This window comes from Bombus huntii, chromosome 1, assembly GCF_024542735.1.
Source record: "Bombus huntii isolate Logan2020A chromosome 1, iyBomHunt1.1, whole genome shotgun sequence".
NCBI classification, from domain to species: Eukaryota; Metazoa; Arthropoda; class Insecta; order Hymenoptera; family Apidae; genus Bombus; species Bombus huntii.
In genome coordinates this window covers 11,225,454-11,240,906 of record NC_066238.1, presented here as the reverse complement: position 1 = coordinate 11,240,906, position 15,453 = coordinate 11,225,454, and the positions used below count along the sequence as shown (strand labels likewise).

General features: G+C 40.0%; 1 protein-coding gene across 4 annotated transcripts in view; it reads right to left on the bottom strand.

The window, feature by feature from the left end:
- The window catches only part of LOC126868167 (discoidin domain-containing receptor 2), a 221,670-nt gene that overhangs the window by 73,047 nt on the left and 133,170 nt on the right, over positions 1 to 15,453 (bottom strand). For all 4 annotated transcript variants that reach the window (XM_050623356.1, XM_050623383.1, XM_050623362.1 and 1 more), the window contains one exon: positions 6,518 to 6,749. In XM_050623356.1, coding sequence (XP_050479313.1) covers positions 6,518 to 6,749 — 232 coding nt within the window. The remainder of the gene's footprint in view (positions 1 to 6,517; positions 6,750 to 15,453) is intronic.

Here is a 15,453-nt window from a genome sequence, read left to right as displayed (position 1 = left end):
GATCCTATACGCTACTCAACAATATTTTCTCATAATATTTTCCTGGAGAATCGATAAAAGTTGGAATTGAGAAAGCAGGACTCAAAGACTTGAAACTCAGAGTTTGAAATTTCAGTAAACACATTATCGCAATTTCATTATTGGACGTAGTTATCATCACGTTTCGCTTCAGGTTCCACGTATTAAAATCCTATCCTCAATTCAACATTCCTATAATATTTCCCTGCAGAGTTATTTAATTTGCCGGTGCTTACTTCATAACGAATGTAAGTAGAAGAACGTCGTAAATGAGGCTGGTCGAGGTAATTCCTGTTGGCGCCGGTACACGGACGCTAATGAAACACGTCCACGGTTGGCAATTGTCCCACCACAGGAACGACAACGAGCATCCTGACGCGAAAGGAAAAGACGGTATCGTACGGTATCATATCTCGTTCCATTTTCATCAGGATGCAGTTCTGATGCATATCGTTTGCTCTTTCACTGTTTGTACCATGAGTTGAAACGAATCTTCTTTTTGGCTTAATTCTCCGTTACAGGGAGCGGCCTCGTAATGTATTTTCGTGTCTCTGCTTATGGTGCACGCGCACGAAAGAGAAAATTAGAAGGGACTCTTAAAACGTAGAAAATCTAGGTCAAGATATGGGCTACACGAACAATCGTCTGCTTTCGATCTTAACAAACAGCATGCGAAGCTCTGTTCCTTAAACTCGCCATAACTCGCCGGCGAGTCTCTTACATTAAATTTACATTTTACATTCTGATTTTCAATCTCTTTTTAAATGAATTATTCATAACGAAATTACTTTTTTTACTTATTCACGTGAGTTTTTTATTGCATTCAATTACGATGTTAAAGTCATTCTATTTTCTCTTTTATTTATTATATGCGAGTTCCGTTCATATTAAAGAATTCTAATAGTAATTTATTACTCGGCGCATGTAAGGTGCACTTACCTCTGTGATAGTTCGTTCGATAACGATAAGTAATTTCCCTTGCGCGTTTCACGTACGTTCATCGCGAAGTATTCCAGCAACAATCTTCCGACTCGCGTCTCGACGTTCACAGTTTACAATCCCTTTGATCTTTTCTTTCGTATCACTTAATATACTTCGTGAACGAAGGAAATTGCGTTCGCGGTAAGGCGATACATTTTTTCTAGGAAAAATAGCGCTCTCCGTTCAGAAGGTAGACACGGGTTCGCTTCTGGTTCCACCTTCCGGATCCACCCTTCATACCGGTTTTCCAACGTCGATTCTCGTGCGTGCATGTATCCCTCGCCGTAAACTATTCGAAAGGAAGCCCTTGGAAATATTTTCTTACTCTTTCCGTTACTCCTTTCTCTCCTCTCTCCTCTCTTTCCCTCTCTTTCTCATTTAATATATTTCACAGGAAGGTAAAGGAAATCGTGACGGCATGGAAATTTCGCTGGCGGTCGATCGGAAACGGAAGGCGCGTTTTTCGTTGCGCTCGCATTCCTCCTTGCTTTTTGTGGGAGTGGCGGCCGCGTCTGCCGTAGAAAAATGCCCGTAGAGGGCACGGGTCACGTACAACGGGGCGATAACATAGTCGTTTTGCTTTTTCCTCCCCAACCCCTCGTACAGCCCGTGTCTCGTTTCTTCTACCTAGCCCTAGCTCTTTCTCATTTCTCTACCGGTGAACCGGGCTCTTTCGTTCTTCCTGCTCGTATTCAAAGTGCAAGGAGTAAAAGGAAGGTGCGCGTGCACAAAGATCACATACCGGCCAGATTGAGGCTGCAGGGTAAACGTTCGTGTTCTCGCTTATCCTCCTTTAACTTCCGTTCCCCCTTAAACTATCTCCTCCCTCTTTTTCTCTCTTTGTCTGTTTCTTGGTCTGTGCCATATGCCATCTTCTTCTTCTTCTCTGCTCCTTCGAATGTACACCCCTTCTCCGAGAAGCCTGAATCTAACGTCTGCTTTCTCGCTTTGAGCGAATCTGCGTGAAAATGGGAAGAACACCGGATGAAGCACACACGATGGTATGTGTTGTGTGTACCCAAACGAGCAGACGTCGGTATGGTGTGCATTCAAGAGAGAGAGAGAGAGAGAGAGAGAGACAAAAAGGAGCAGAAGGAGGAATCTCTCGTGCCATGAGGAGAACACCAAGAAGCATTCAGACGACAGAGGCTCGTCGAATAACGAGACACACAATTTCGTGACGGAAGTCAGTCCGGAGTTTCACAAGTATTTTCACGACGCGGTGGACGCTTTCCCGTTGTGCCATCCGGGTATCGAAATATCAGGCTAAGTTATCGTAGTCGGTCGAGAAGAATAACTACGTGAGACTTTCCTTGTCGAGTACAGATAACTTCGCTTTACGTTGTTTTCGTGGAGGAGGGAAATTGAAGATATGCTTATAATGATTTGCTTGGTTTGCTAAGTTCAAAACTGCTTATCATTATCTATTAGCTTCCTTAGAATGGAGAAATAAAACTCGTAAGCACTATATAATTTATTTTTTGCAGGTAAAACGTGAAAGGACGGAATATTCCGAAATAAAAAATGTCTAAAAGATTACCAAACTTGACATATTAAATTAGACTTTGAAAATTTCTAGTCTTATCGGTTTTAGCTTCTGCATTTCAAATGTTCGATGAAGCTGCTTAATTATCCAACGATGGTGCACGAAAATTTGGTATTAAAATTTCATGAAAAATATCGAAGAAAATTTAAAGAGGAAAGGAATATATCAACATGAAAGGCTCTACGTATATGAAATACAATTTTTCCGATATTCCAGGGCAAAGTTTAACGTGTCGAACGCTGAAGAGCATAGCATACCGAAGAACCTGTTCATTTGTCGATAGAAAGGAAACGAAACTATCGAGAAACACGGAATGTTCCGTCCACTTATGGTCGTCTCGAGCGACAATCGTTTAATCGACGCGTCCGCGTGATGAAAAGAACGCGAGACAAATCGAAAAATGGAGCGTGGCTCGTTACGATTGATTATGTGCTGGCTGTTTCAACGAACAGTGTATCCATTAAAATTCCATTTGCCGATATTAAACTGGACCGCGAACAATAGCGATTCTTGTTCTCAATACTGGACGAGGTTTCTTCGATTATATCGTTTCAACGATCTTCCATTGTATTTTCTAGTTAGACAAAATAATTGTAATAACGCTTTTTATTGTCGTTTAAATATTAAGAAATATATTATTAAGGAAATTTGGTTTCGAAGTTAATGATACAATAATTTTTAAATGTAAAATATTGAACGAATGATATATTATCAAAATAAACTATTTATACCAATATAAAAATATTGTAGAATCTTCTGAGTTCTTATTAATTTAATGCTTTTTATTGTCCAGTAACGAAAATATTATTTCCAAGAAATTCTTTGGATCAATAATACGATTTACCACATTTTTTTCTGTCCGCAGGTACAAAAGGATCATAGAAAGTGCAGTGTAATAACGTCGTAAAATTTCTTTTTTATGTGAACCAGAGAAAAAATTTTAGAGCGTTGTTTTGTAAGAACAAGCTCATTTCGGAGTATCTTTCAGTATGAAGCTTTCGTACCTTTAGTTAGTTTCCGCAGAATTCGTTTAGTCTTAAGGGACCGTGTGTGTATGGTAGGTTTGTGTTCTTGTGTAGTACAAGCAAAGCTGAGCATTTTAGTGAAAATCTAGAGAGAACGTTAGGGAATTAACCCACGAGGTGTACTCGTGAGACGAACGAGGGGACTTGAATAATATTCTCTATAAGAAATTTCTCTCTGCTGCGAGGAAAGCATCAACAATGGTGTGAAAATGAAAAACTGCGCGTCACAGAGTTTCGAACATTGGAAATGCAAAAGAAGAATGTAAAAACAAGAACATTCGGGATTAGTGTGCGAAACAACTTGCACCTGAGGTTCTGGTTGCATGATCGAATATTCAGAGATGTCTATAAAATGTCTCAGTTGAATGAAAAAGAGAGAAAGATAGTGTATTTTAAGCTAAAAAGACAGAAAATACAGATGTAGATTAAAAAGAGAATTAGCTGTACTGTGTAATCAGAAACCATGTAGTATTGCGTTCAATATTGTTCATAGTATAATACTATAACCATATGTATACAAAGGATATCAAAATCAATCACGGTTACATTATTTTAACATTATTTTTTAATAAAATAAAATGAATTCACTTGAAATATTGTATTTTTCAAAGACCAGTATGTTTTCCATTTCATATTCCTATACCATATAAAAAGAAAAATTCGTCGATGTATGTACAATTTTGATTACGCAATTGCAAAGTAACTGAATCATTAATTAAAATAAACACAATACACGAATATAAAAACTACCTTTTCGCTGTACTAAATACGGTCAATGGAATACTTCAACAATAATTCAAACGGTTCTATGTCTACTCCAAAATTTTGTCACGAATTCCTGTAACTAATCCGTAAGACATACAATTCCCAACACGTCGTCGAGCACAAGCTCCTCGTTATAATCGCGACTGACCATCCTTGCGCTTCCCTGCCGTCTCATCCATACACATATCGTCGTTATTGGCGTGTGCACACGCGCGTAATAGTAATTTAAGGCGACGTCACGAGAAGGCCTGTTCCTCGTAATTTCATTGACGCCGGTAAATCGCTTTACCGGGCATGATGTATTTTGACGAGCTAATGGATATCGCGTACAGATTATCATGCTAAAGAGACGTTAATTAACACGTCGCTCCGTTGTAACGGCAGCTTACACTGACCTAACACAGGCAGCTCCGGTTTACGCGCTATAGATACGCGTTCACGACACAACGTGAACGAAACGGGGGTTGGAAGCGGTCGCTCGACCGTTTGGGAATACAAATGGTGGACGGCCTCGGGGCCTATCGAGAGCAAAGCTTCCGCGTGATACTTGCAGATTTTCCCGTTCAAAAGAATGGAATTACGCGACGGCGCCGCTTTGTTCCCAGCCCCCTCTTCTCCCCTTCCTTTTTCCACTGGAGCCAGGCTAAAACTGTAATCCGATTTCCTTGACGAGAGCAATTATAAAGAGTGGCACCGCATTAATTCTGCCGGTACGGCCGCCTCTCGCCGCGAAATTGCTTTATAATTGGTCGTTCGTATAAAAATCTGTCGGCTACAATATTCGCTACGCTTCAGAAAAAAGAAATCGAATTTAGTCGTCAGCTTTTGCAAAAGTAATTCAAGGTTGCACGTGATGATTTAATCCGTAATGGTTCGTAAATATGTAGAGGAACGATAAGCAATTATTTTTTATAGGATGTGTGTGTTTTGGTGGTTCTGTCAAGAAGATATACGTTTCTTCTTCTGAGTCTTTAATAGCGATAGTTTGTATAATAGGTGTAATATTTGTTCAACTTAGCATGAAATAGCAACGAAATTGTCGATCAGATGCGGCTCAAATGTCCGAGAGTCTGGCATAGTACAAATTTATCACAAAGTTAATCGTTGCCAGACTATTCTGAAGTTTAGAAATGTCTAATGCTATAAACTGACTAAACGCTCAACAGTAATGAAATGAATATTTATTTTATCTTTATACTTTTAGTACCCAGTAATATTTGCAAGAACTTTAAATGCGGGCGAAGAAAGAGTCGAAGTTTGGAAAAAATTCGTTGAGTCTTAAAATTGAATGTCCTTCTCTCGTGCTCCTCTGTTAATGTAACTGTGATAACGAAATTGAAAAGAAGAAAAAGAAAGAAACGTGAAATTGTGCTTTCAAATATAGAAATATAAACTACTTATATGATTTCGTTATAAGTTCTTGACATACTTACGATTAACGTGATTTCTTGGTAAAGCTTATGAAAAACCACAGCTCACGTAATGTCTTTAATCACTTCTAAAAGAGTTAGTCGAGGGGCATTGAACAAATTTTAAGTAACAGTGCTTATAAAGTTTAAGCGTAGTTTCGAAGTTGATGAATAATTTTTTTCTCAAAATAAATTCCAGATGATGCACGTATTAAAAGTTGCCGGAAGATGTAGCGTCTGCGTGAACGGCCGAGACTAGCGTCTGACTATAAGCGATCCATTACTACTTCCACTCTGCTTTTCTCCACTTAACGCAAACGCGCAGTTAATCGTGCTTTTATTTTTATATCTTCTGAATCTCTTCTTGCTTTTATACGTTACTTTATACGTTCGCAAAAACGAGACTTTTTAAATTAACAAAAGTCTTCAATTTAATCATTTAAAAACCGTTTGATACCTCTACCGAACTCTCTTATACGATTTCTTTCGTACAAATAAATCTCAATAGATCAATACGCTTAAAATCAACATTCTAGAAAGATTGCATGACGAAACGTCGTTGCAAATGCAACTGAATACGTAATCGACTCTATTTTTAAATGAATTCAAAGCTGCGCCATGGAGTTGTCGAACGTCGTCGCGTTCTTAACGACTATAAAAGAGACAGTTGAGTGGTCGCGAGGTCGACAGAAAAAGAGGAAAAAGGTAAAAAAGAAGGTCCGGACGCTTTCGAATCGATCGACAGCGAGCAGCCAGAAGGTGTGTGTACGTACCTCCATGCCACGTCGATTTCTCCATCGCACCCACTTGTTGAACCCTGGTCGCCAATATTCGACGAAGTACTCTTCGGTGTACTCGACCCCCTGGCCGTTCCCGAACCTGCCCTGGGTCCTGGTGGACGTCAGTATACGCGGACTGTGCAGATTCACCTCGAGGTACTCCTTGCCCTCCTTCGTGACCATATTTTTCGGGCACCAAGCGCCGCCGCCCTTGTCTTGTCTCAGCCTGGGAAACCGAGGAATTACGACAAGAATTATTACGACGGCTCCGCCGCGGGAATATTCTCGTGCAAAGAGCATACTCTACGTTTACGTGGATATCACGGGATCTGCGAGAGACACTCGTGCAAAAACGCCGAATCTTTTCGTGTTTCCTTCGGTAGCCGGAGATACCGCTCCCTTGTTTCGTATGAATAAGCAATGAAGGTTGTATTTAACTTGGGGGTGTGCAGCAAATTTTCTTTCCCACCAGCCAAGGGGGAAAAACATTATTTTCCAACCCTCAGTATTTCGATACGCGTACTAGAATAATTAATGGTTGCTTTTTCCTCTCCCTCTCTCTCTTCCTCCTTCCCCTCTCATTCTCTCTCTTTCTTGCTCACTCATTGCCTTTACCTGTATTTTTTTTTGACGAGCGTGATTCCACACAACGATCGACCGATGTACCCGTATAAATTAATGGCGTGTGGATTGATTTACGAGCAATCGTTTAACTGGGGATCTTTTTTCACTATCGATTTTGAGTTATTTATAATCATTTATGTGTGTCGATCCGTATTTCGAGATAATGGCTTTCAACGTTGGTGTCAGGAGACGTGGAAGATAAGAGAGAGAGAGAGAGAGAGAGAGAGAGAAGAAAATAGTGAGAGGGCGAGATAGACATTGGTACAAGGTGGGAAAGCAATCGACGTTTAATCATCGCACACGTTTCTGACCCATTTATATACAACATCGACGCGGAGAACAACGACAAAGCAGTTTCGATTCCAGGCCACTTCGTCGACGGTGGAACGCCGTTATTATCCACGCTTCAACCCCCTATATCTGCGTAGCTTCGACGGAATGAACAGACTCAATTTATTAAAAAGTACTTCGAGAATACTTGATTCGTATTGTTACAATTTCGCATTGAAATTATATCTTCAGATATCATATAGCTTCTTTAAGAATTGCACGATGCACTGACTTTGTAAACGTGACAGGATTTTATCAAGCGATGGAAGTGCGAATGATCAATACTTGACCTGGAAAAGTTAACGGTGTAACAGAGGAGTATTTGAACCGAATGTTTAAAATTGTCATGTGAACATAATCAAAATGTTATGTGAATTTCAAAAGATTAAATGTCGTTTGGGAATGGTTGCATCAAATAAAAAAAATAGATTAGAGAAAGAAATTTTTAAACATATTTCAATATAATTATCATTCTTCCACGTTTATCGCTTTACAAGTCACAAAGCTATCTACAACTCAACTATCCTACAAAATATCTGGAGAAGCGAACTACAATATTGGTGAAACATCAGAATATAATTCCTACCGTATACGACTTCTCCCGGATGCCTTACATCGTAGAAACTATGTAACACGAAAGCCTAAAATTCTCGGCTCGATTCACGGGTATCTTCATACTCGAAGCAACGATTTACGAGCCGAAACAATTTATCTCGTCCGTATCGAAATCTGGATGCTCGTAACTTGAACGATCCACGAGGTAAAGCATTTTCTTATCCAACAAACAAATCCCTCGCACGATAATCTTCCAACGGAGATACGTTCTAATATATTCCTCCTAAGAACCAACCAAACGTTTCCTTGGCCATACACAATCATGGACATTCCGTGAAACGAGACCCATAATTTCTAGCACGAAACGAGTTTTTAATTCAGCGAGAGCCTGGAAGAACGTGGCCCCGATCCATACGGGATACGTGACTTCACGTTCAGTCCACTTGCTGAGCAGATACCACGGCCGACTTTCCACGCGTGCTCCCAGCTAAAAATACTGCCGCGGCCGATAACAAGATCGCATTATATACGGGCCAGAGATTCATCGGGCGATAAGAAAGTTAGCCGGCAGAGTTTAATTTTAAGCTCTACTTGCCCCGCGCAACGAGCTTTCGGAATTAAGGATATTGGGCGAGCGAACCGCGGCTCAATCCGAGTGGCTCATTATCGCTCGCGAGGCGGTGGCTCGCTGCTAAACAGCTCGACCGTTGGACTTCATCGGCTGCACTTCCTAGGCCGCGATACAATTTCCTTGATTTTCAAAGCTCGTTAGCCCGGTAATCGTCTTGAAATGAAACCCTCGCCTCTACCGGTTGGCGAGACCGGCCAACTTTTTCCCCCGATATTGCGCGGATTCCCCTCGTCAATTAAAATTAATGAAAGCTGACCCACTGGCTCGCCGCGGGCAAACCCTGCCTCTGACAGGCCGCGATACTTTGTTCCGATCCGAGCTCAACCCGGAACTGCTACTGGTAATTAATCTATTATTTCGTTGCGATCTATCGTTCCGATTAATGGGATAGTTTGACAGTCGAGTTAGAAGACTGGTTGGATATTTTGGATCATTTTGATGACGATGACATTTGGGTTAAATATTGCACTGGGATTTGTTGAATTTACGTATTCTGCACTGCGTTATATTAAAATTTTCGTTAAGATCTCTGGTACGAGTGAGGTGTACTTTAACAAATGGAATGTGTTAAAACAGGTTAGACGATTTGGATTATTTCAGCGATACTGGAGTTTGTAATAAATGTCGAACGATCAGAATTTCTACAACTTATGTTATTTTTCATTTCGGTATGTTTTATATTAAAGATTTTGTTGCGACCATGGATCAGACGTATGTACATTTCAAGCTTAACTACAAGCACTTATTCAAACACACCAAATACCTGAAAGAGGATCAAGTGCTTACTTCATCTTATCGATGACAAGATAACTTATCTCGATTAAAACCTGCCAAACTTTCGTTACTTTTTATCGAATCTCATATTATGATACCATATTTTCAAGTAAAAAGATAATCGCCTCTCCATCTTATAACCATTAACAACTCTACAACCTCTGATACATCCATTTATTCCCCTATTTACGATCATCTCCCTATACAACCAGTAACAGCGATCCTCTTATCCGCAGAAAGGAAGAGAAAACTTCATCGTGATCGTCAAAGCAAAGAAGATTTTCACCGACAAAAGATCCGCCGTGAGCGAAATCGTGCTGCGGGTGTATCGAGAGTCCAGGCTCGATTTCACTGGAAAAGCATGGAATTTCCCACGAGTGGACGTTACTTCCGGTGTATCCTATACGATCCACGTCCCGATCCAGATAGACGCCATGCATGTACGGCACAAAGCGGCTGGAGAATCTTCATGGAAATATTTCAGCTGGTTCGGTCGTCGAGCACTATCATACAGGCGGCATGCCCGCATGTAAACAATAGACCAGGCGAAACCCACTGAAAGCGTTTGCGGTTAATTAGGCAGCAATGCTGTTAACAATGTCCTGGCTTCGTCCCTCTTCTCCCCCTTCCTTCTATCCCTCGTGTCTCTCTCTCTTCTCAGCCCATTTTCGTCTATCCTATCCGCAGACCTAGCTAGTCACACCGCTGAAATTCCCTGCAACGCTGCAGCCTCAACCAGGATTTCGTTCGAATAAAGTTATCCCCGACCTCTCCTTCAACCGACTGATTCCACGATCGCCTCGAGGTCGCTAATTGTCTGTCGTTCCTGCGGGCTAATTACGTCAGCAAGGAAATTAACCGCCGCACAGAGATCGCTGAAAATTTCGACAACGATGGTAGAACGTCTGGCTACCGATGCCCGCCACCAAATTTCTATTCCTTTTTCTCTTGACAATATTTGAAAGTTGGTCGAGCCTGGTTCCCAATGCGTATAATTTTTTTACATGGATGTCTGACGTTGAAATATAGTTTGATGGCACGGCATCGCGTGGTTGAGACGCGTAATGATATTTTAGAATGTTAATAAGGATTATACAATGTTTTGAAAGTTCGCGAGTAAGTTTGCAGACAGTTCGTAAATTTATACTTTAATTTAGTATGTCTTGAAGTTATTAGACAATGTCTTACTTTCGTCAGGAAGTAACTTGTGGTATCTGTTGGTTGTAACGCTATGACAAAACAATTAACATTGTTTTGCATTTTGAAGTCTATAAATAATACGGAATGTACGTATGTACAGTGGCTACAAAAATTACTGCCACGCCGTTGTATTTCTTCTAATATTTAGGTATATACTAGTCGATTAGATCGAAGTCTATTAAATTTCGTGTCATTTACTAGTACTTTCACATCGATACTATGAAATCAAGTATACAATCTAATAAAAAAGATCCTTCGAATATAAATACTTTACAAGTATCGAATATCGCACTTGTTGAATATCTTTGATTTCACGAGTACATTACACAAGTAGCTCTTGTAAAATTGAATTTCATTAAGACGCCTTTTTTATTTACTCGTAAATATCGAATCACTAAATTTAAGATCATAAATCTGTATCTGCAAACGGTTTTGAGAACATTCGGACTTTTGCAGAGATCCGACACTTCATCTTGATGAGTTTTCTTTCTTCCCTTAAAATCACACGACGTTCCTAACCGAAATTACTTTAATTCCCTTCTGAGTGGTTTACAACTCTCGCAAAGGCAAAACGTTAACCATGACGTTTCAATGAAGATTGTGGTCACCTCCCAAGAAGCGTGCGTTCCGCCGCGTTTACGTAATCGAATCATGGCCGAGTACGTAGCATGATAGCGATAACAGTTTCTTTCGTTAATAGCGTCATCAACGTGGCCAGATGCACTACAGTGTCGGCCGTAACAAAATGAAAGAGAACGACGCTCGAGGAATCGCGAGGACTTCTCTTATGTTCGTTCTTGAAACCAGAACAAATTCGTCCACCAGAAAAACGCTGCACTTGCCTCGTTTCGGGAACAGGAAACGCGTAAAAGAAGTTCGAAACGCGGTAGTTAAAGATACGTAAGGGTTCTCGTACCTTTAATCATAAAATTCTACAGGAGACCATAAACAGCGACTGTAACAACTTCATCGGACTGGAAACCTTCCCTCTTAGGTTCCAAAGATAGATGAAATTCTTCTGAGTAATACTAAAATTCTGTGCGTAGAGATGATAAATAAAACGAATACAGAAAAGAATGTGAGTTAGATCGATCATAGTACAATAGGTATATCTTCTCTCAACACACGAATCTTTGTTGTTGGTTAAAGGTTGTCGTATTTTAAATTGGTTAATAAGAGGGACGCAGAGGACTGATAAAAGTGACGAAACTGCGCATAGTTATATTTCAATATTCGAACTAATCCTTCAAACTCTTGCTGATTTTGCCTCAACATCAATTTTATTTGCGGATACTTGTATGCGTTGGCGTGAATGTGACATTATGTAAAAATTGTTTACCAAAAAAACTGAAGATTGCAAATAGTTAAGTTAGAAAAGTTGAAGATTCCTAAAAGAATTATACATTTTATGTATAATTCATTCTGTCACGAATGTATGAATGTCAGGAATGAACACGTGTGTACGTCACCAATGTGTCTCGTTTCTTGTATATTTTATCATATTTCTGGACAAAAATTCACTTATGTCACACTTTTATTGAACTCTTTATATAACATTGAACGACGAGAAGAAGAAATGGGACATGTCGAGACCAAGTGAGATTTGAAAATATTTGCATCGACGTAGACTCTGAGCGTCAATCACTAACATAATATAAAACTGATGTCGACGTCTATCCTACGACTGTATCTACATACGCTGCCAAAACTCTATCAACAAAAAGTTTCCAAAATATCAAAGGTAGACTCAAGCAGGAACTAGATCAATTGATGAAAATCTCTCAAACAAATGTGCCGTGCTGTCATCCTCAAAATGCATCGAATCGAAACAAGATAATTCAGCTTCGTAATTAGAAGCCTAACCCTTTGCTGTTTTACATGGAATCCCGCTATTGGAGTATTCTAATTTCTTGGAAGATAGTTACGGAGTTCGATCCTAATAGGAAGCCAATAGTCCCGGGGAAATTTACGGTAGCAGCCAGGAAGACCAACCGACCGAGCAAGCCAAGCAGCCTTATAGCTCGGCCACTCCAAAGTAGCCTCGCTGAGAAATGCGCCCGAGTGGAAGCTCGGCCGACCAGAGAGGCATTACGCTGCCTCATCAGTCGAAAGGTGCATTAGCATTGCTAATGACCTGCGATCGTTACCGCCACACGCCACACCGAACACCATCCTCGTCTCGCCAACCTTGAGTCCTGGCTACGTTTGTTATTCGAAAATGAGCCATCACGATCGTGTCTGTAAAACTAACACCCGAGGTAGCTTCGTTCTTTTTCTCTTTCCATCTTCTTCTTTTCACTTCGCGAAGTAGTTGGCATGGTAACGGCTAAGGTATGTAATTTATCTTTAGAAACTGCAGACATTCGTGCTAGTTTTCAAGAAACAGCAATATTTGATTAAGTAATCGTGTTGATTTCAAGGAGATAAGGTTCTATTCCCATACGAAGTACACGGTACAGACTTCCGTGAAAAATTAACTTCTATTATTCAGTATTCTATACTCGAGCTACGTCCCTGATGAATTTTTCCAGTCGACAGAGGGATTAAACCCTCGTACTGTCAATTCGCGACGATACATCCCGAATAATGAACGACCGAATGTGCAAACCGTATATATATAGTAATCGAATTATAAAGTTGCCTTGTCGAGCGCTGGTGTCGTTCGTAAATCAATACGATCACCGATGTGTAAGCGAAAAGAATTTACGGCGCGGTCACTTTCGACGACTTAGTCCCTGAACGGCGAACGATATTCGAGCCACGTTCGCAGGCCGCTCGATTCCTTTTATTATCTGCCCGCGTACGTGAGCTTCCATCGTTCGCTGCGATGACGGCATCTAGCTTTCGTCTGTGATTCTGCTGGCGCGTTCGACGAACGTCGAATTTAATTAAATTTTTCTATAATACGGCAATCTCGGTGATAGCAGCAGTCAACGCAACCCGGTCCACTCCCAGATTCATGAAAACCCCTTAGACACTCGTACTCGAGTGAAACTAGGAACATTGCACGATATAGCGGTAATGTTTCGACGAGAACTAACGTTCTCTCTAATTAGACGCGAAATGAGCGACTATTACAGTGCGCGGTGCACTCCGGAAGACGAACAGCCACTCGTGTGACGCTGAAAAGTATGCATTTTCGGCTAACAAGCTCGAGCCCGATGCCCGGAATATACGCTGGATCATACAGTGGTTGATAAAAATATTTGGGCGCTTGGAGAAAGCTTTCATCGATACATTATGCGTTATACAGAACATTTTGAAATATTATTACAATCGTAATGAGGCTGAGACTGAGATATGTTTTACCATAATTATATTGGTAAAGTTCGATTGGTAGATCCATAAATGGCAAAATGTACAGGATATTTAGTAAAAATACAAAAGTATTTAAACATTATATTGATAAGTCTCGATATTAAGTGGGTCAATCTTTAACACTCGCTATGTGTACTTATTTTCTATTAAATATGTTTACAGTAAATCTCTCGCAACTTCTATATAGATTTTCAGATTGTTTTCAAGTTCTACCAATATAATTAGGACATTGCTAATGAAATTCAGAAACGTTTTATATGTGTATGTATGTGTTAAGAGATGTATTTAAAAAGTGTACGAAACCAGTATCAGAAAATAAGGGACCGCTGATAGAAATGGAAAAAAGGAGGAGAATAAGGATGAAGGAAGAAGATTGAATGGATCACAGATGGAGGAGATTGGAAACGAGTGATTCGATATTGTAGAAATTTTCGAGGCAGTGAGGTAATTTAATCTCTTAATGGTCGTTTCCTCGACGGGAATTATAAATATTGCCCCTCTTCGCTCGGATTTTCAGCTTAACATTCGGTGAATGGTAACTGGCCGCTTGTATTTCACCGTTCGAACAAATATCGAAGGGTAATTTTTCACTGATTTGTTGGAAATTCAACTTCTTGTAATTAATTCTGTCTCGAGGGTACATTTTTTAACGGCAAGTTATACGGGCAGTGGTTCTGAAACGTATCAAAAGGTAAGAGCTGTAGTGCCTTTGGAAGTAATTATGTTTCTGTGATTTTAACTCTGGTAATTATATAAGCTAAATTAAACAAGGTGCACTGATATAAATCTTTGGATAAAATGCTGCGCAGACGTTGCAAATACAAATGTTATTTCCGACTATCACAGTACATTTTCATTAACTGACTGATTAAAATTTCTAGCAGTTCGTTTCGTCAGATATACACTCTGTAAGAAGAACGATTCTTAACGCATTTAAGAATTATCCCGTTTCCAATGTTAAACTATAAAAAGAGCTATATATTTAATATTATACTGAGAAAACTCATCAATTACACGGAACATATTAAATCAAAGATTTCCCTTATTCATATCTGTCGCTACTCAATCTTATTTTTATTATATTCGTCAAGCTCTTTCAACAAATCTTGACATTCGTATTGCGTGATTTCCTATAATATTTGTATTTAGTATAGCATAGTATATAATACTTGTTCACACAGCAACAACGCCTGTTTCTAACAATACTTCCAAGAATTCCATAAACAAACGCCAACAATCTAATATCCTTCGAACTAAACAATTCTCCCCGACTACACAGTTAACTGGACGTCTCAAACAACCAGAAACACCTAGAACCACAATCAACTCTTGTAGTATCTAGTAACAGCACTTGCTCAGCTCGCTGGCTGATTTATTGCATACGCAACGACACGTGGCGAAACAACCGAGGAAGAGTACCACGTGTTGCTTCCCTTCGTCTTCGCCGAGTGGACAAATAATTCAGTTGCAGTTTTAGAGCGTGAGAGCTTTATCCAGT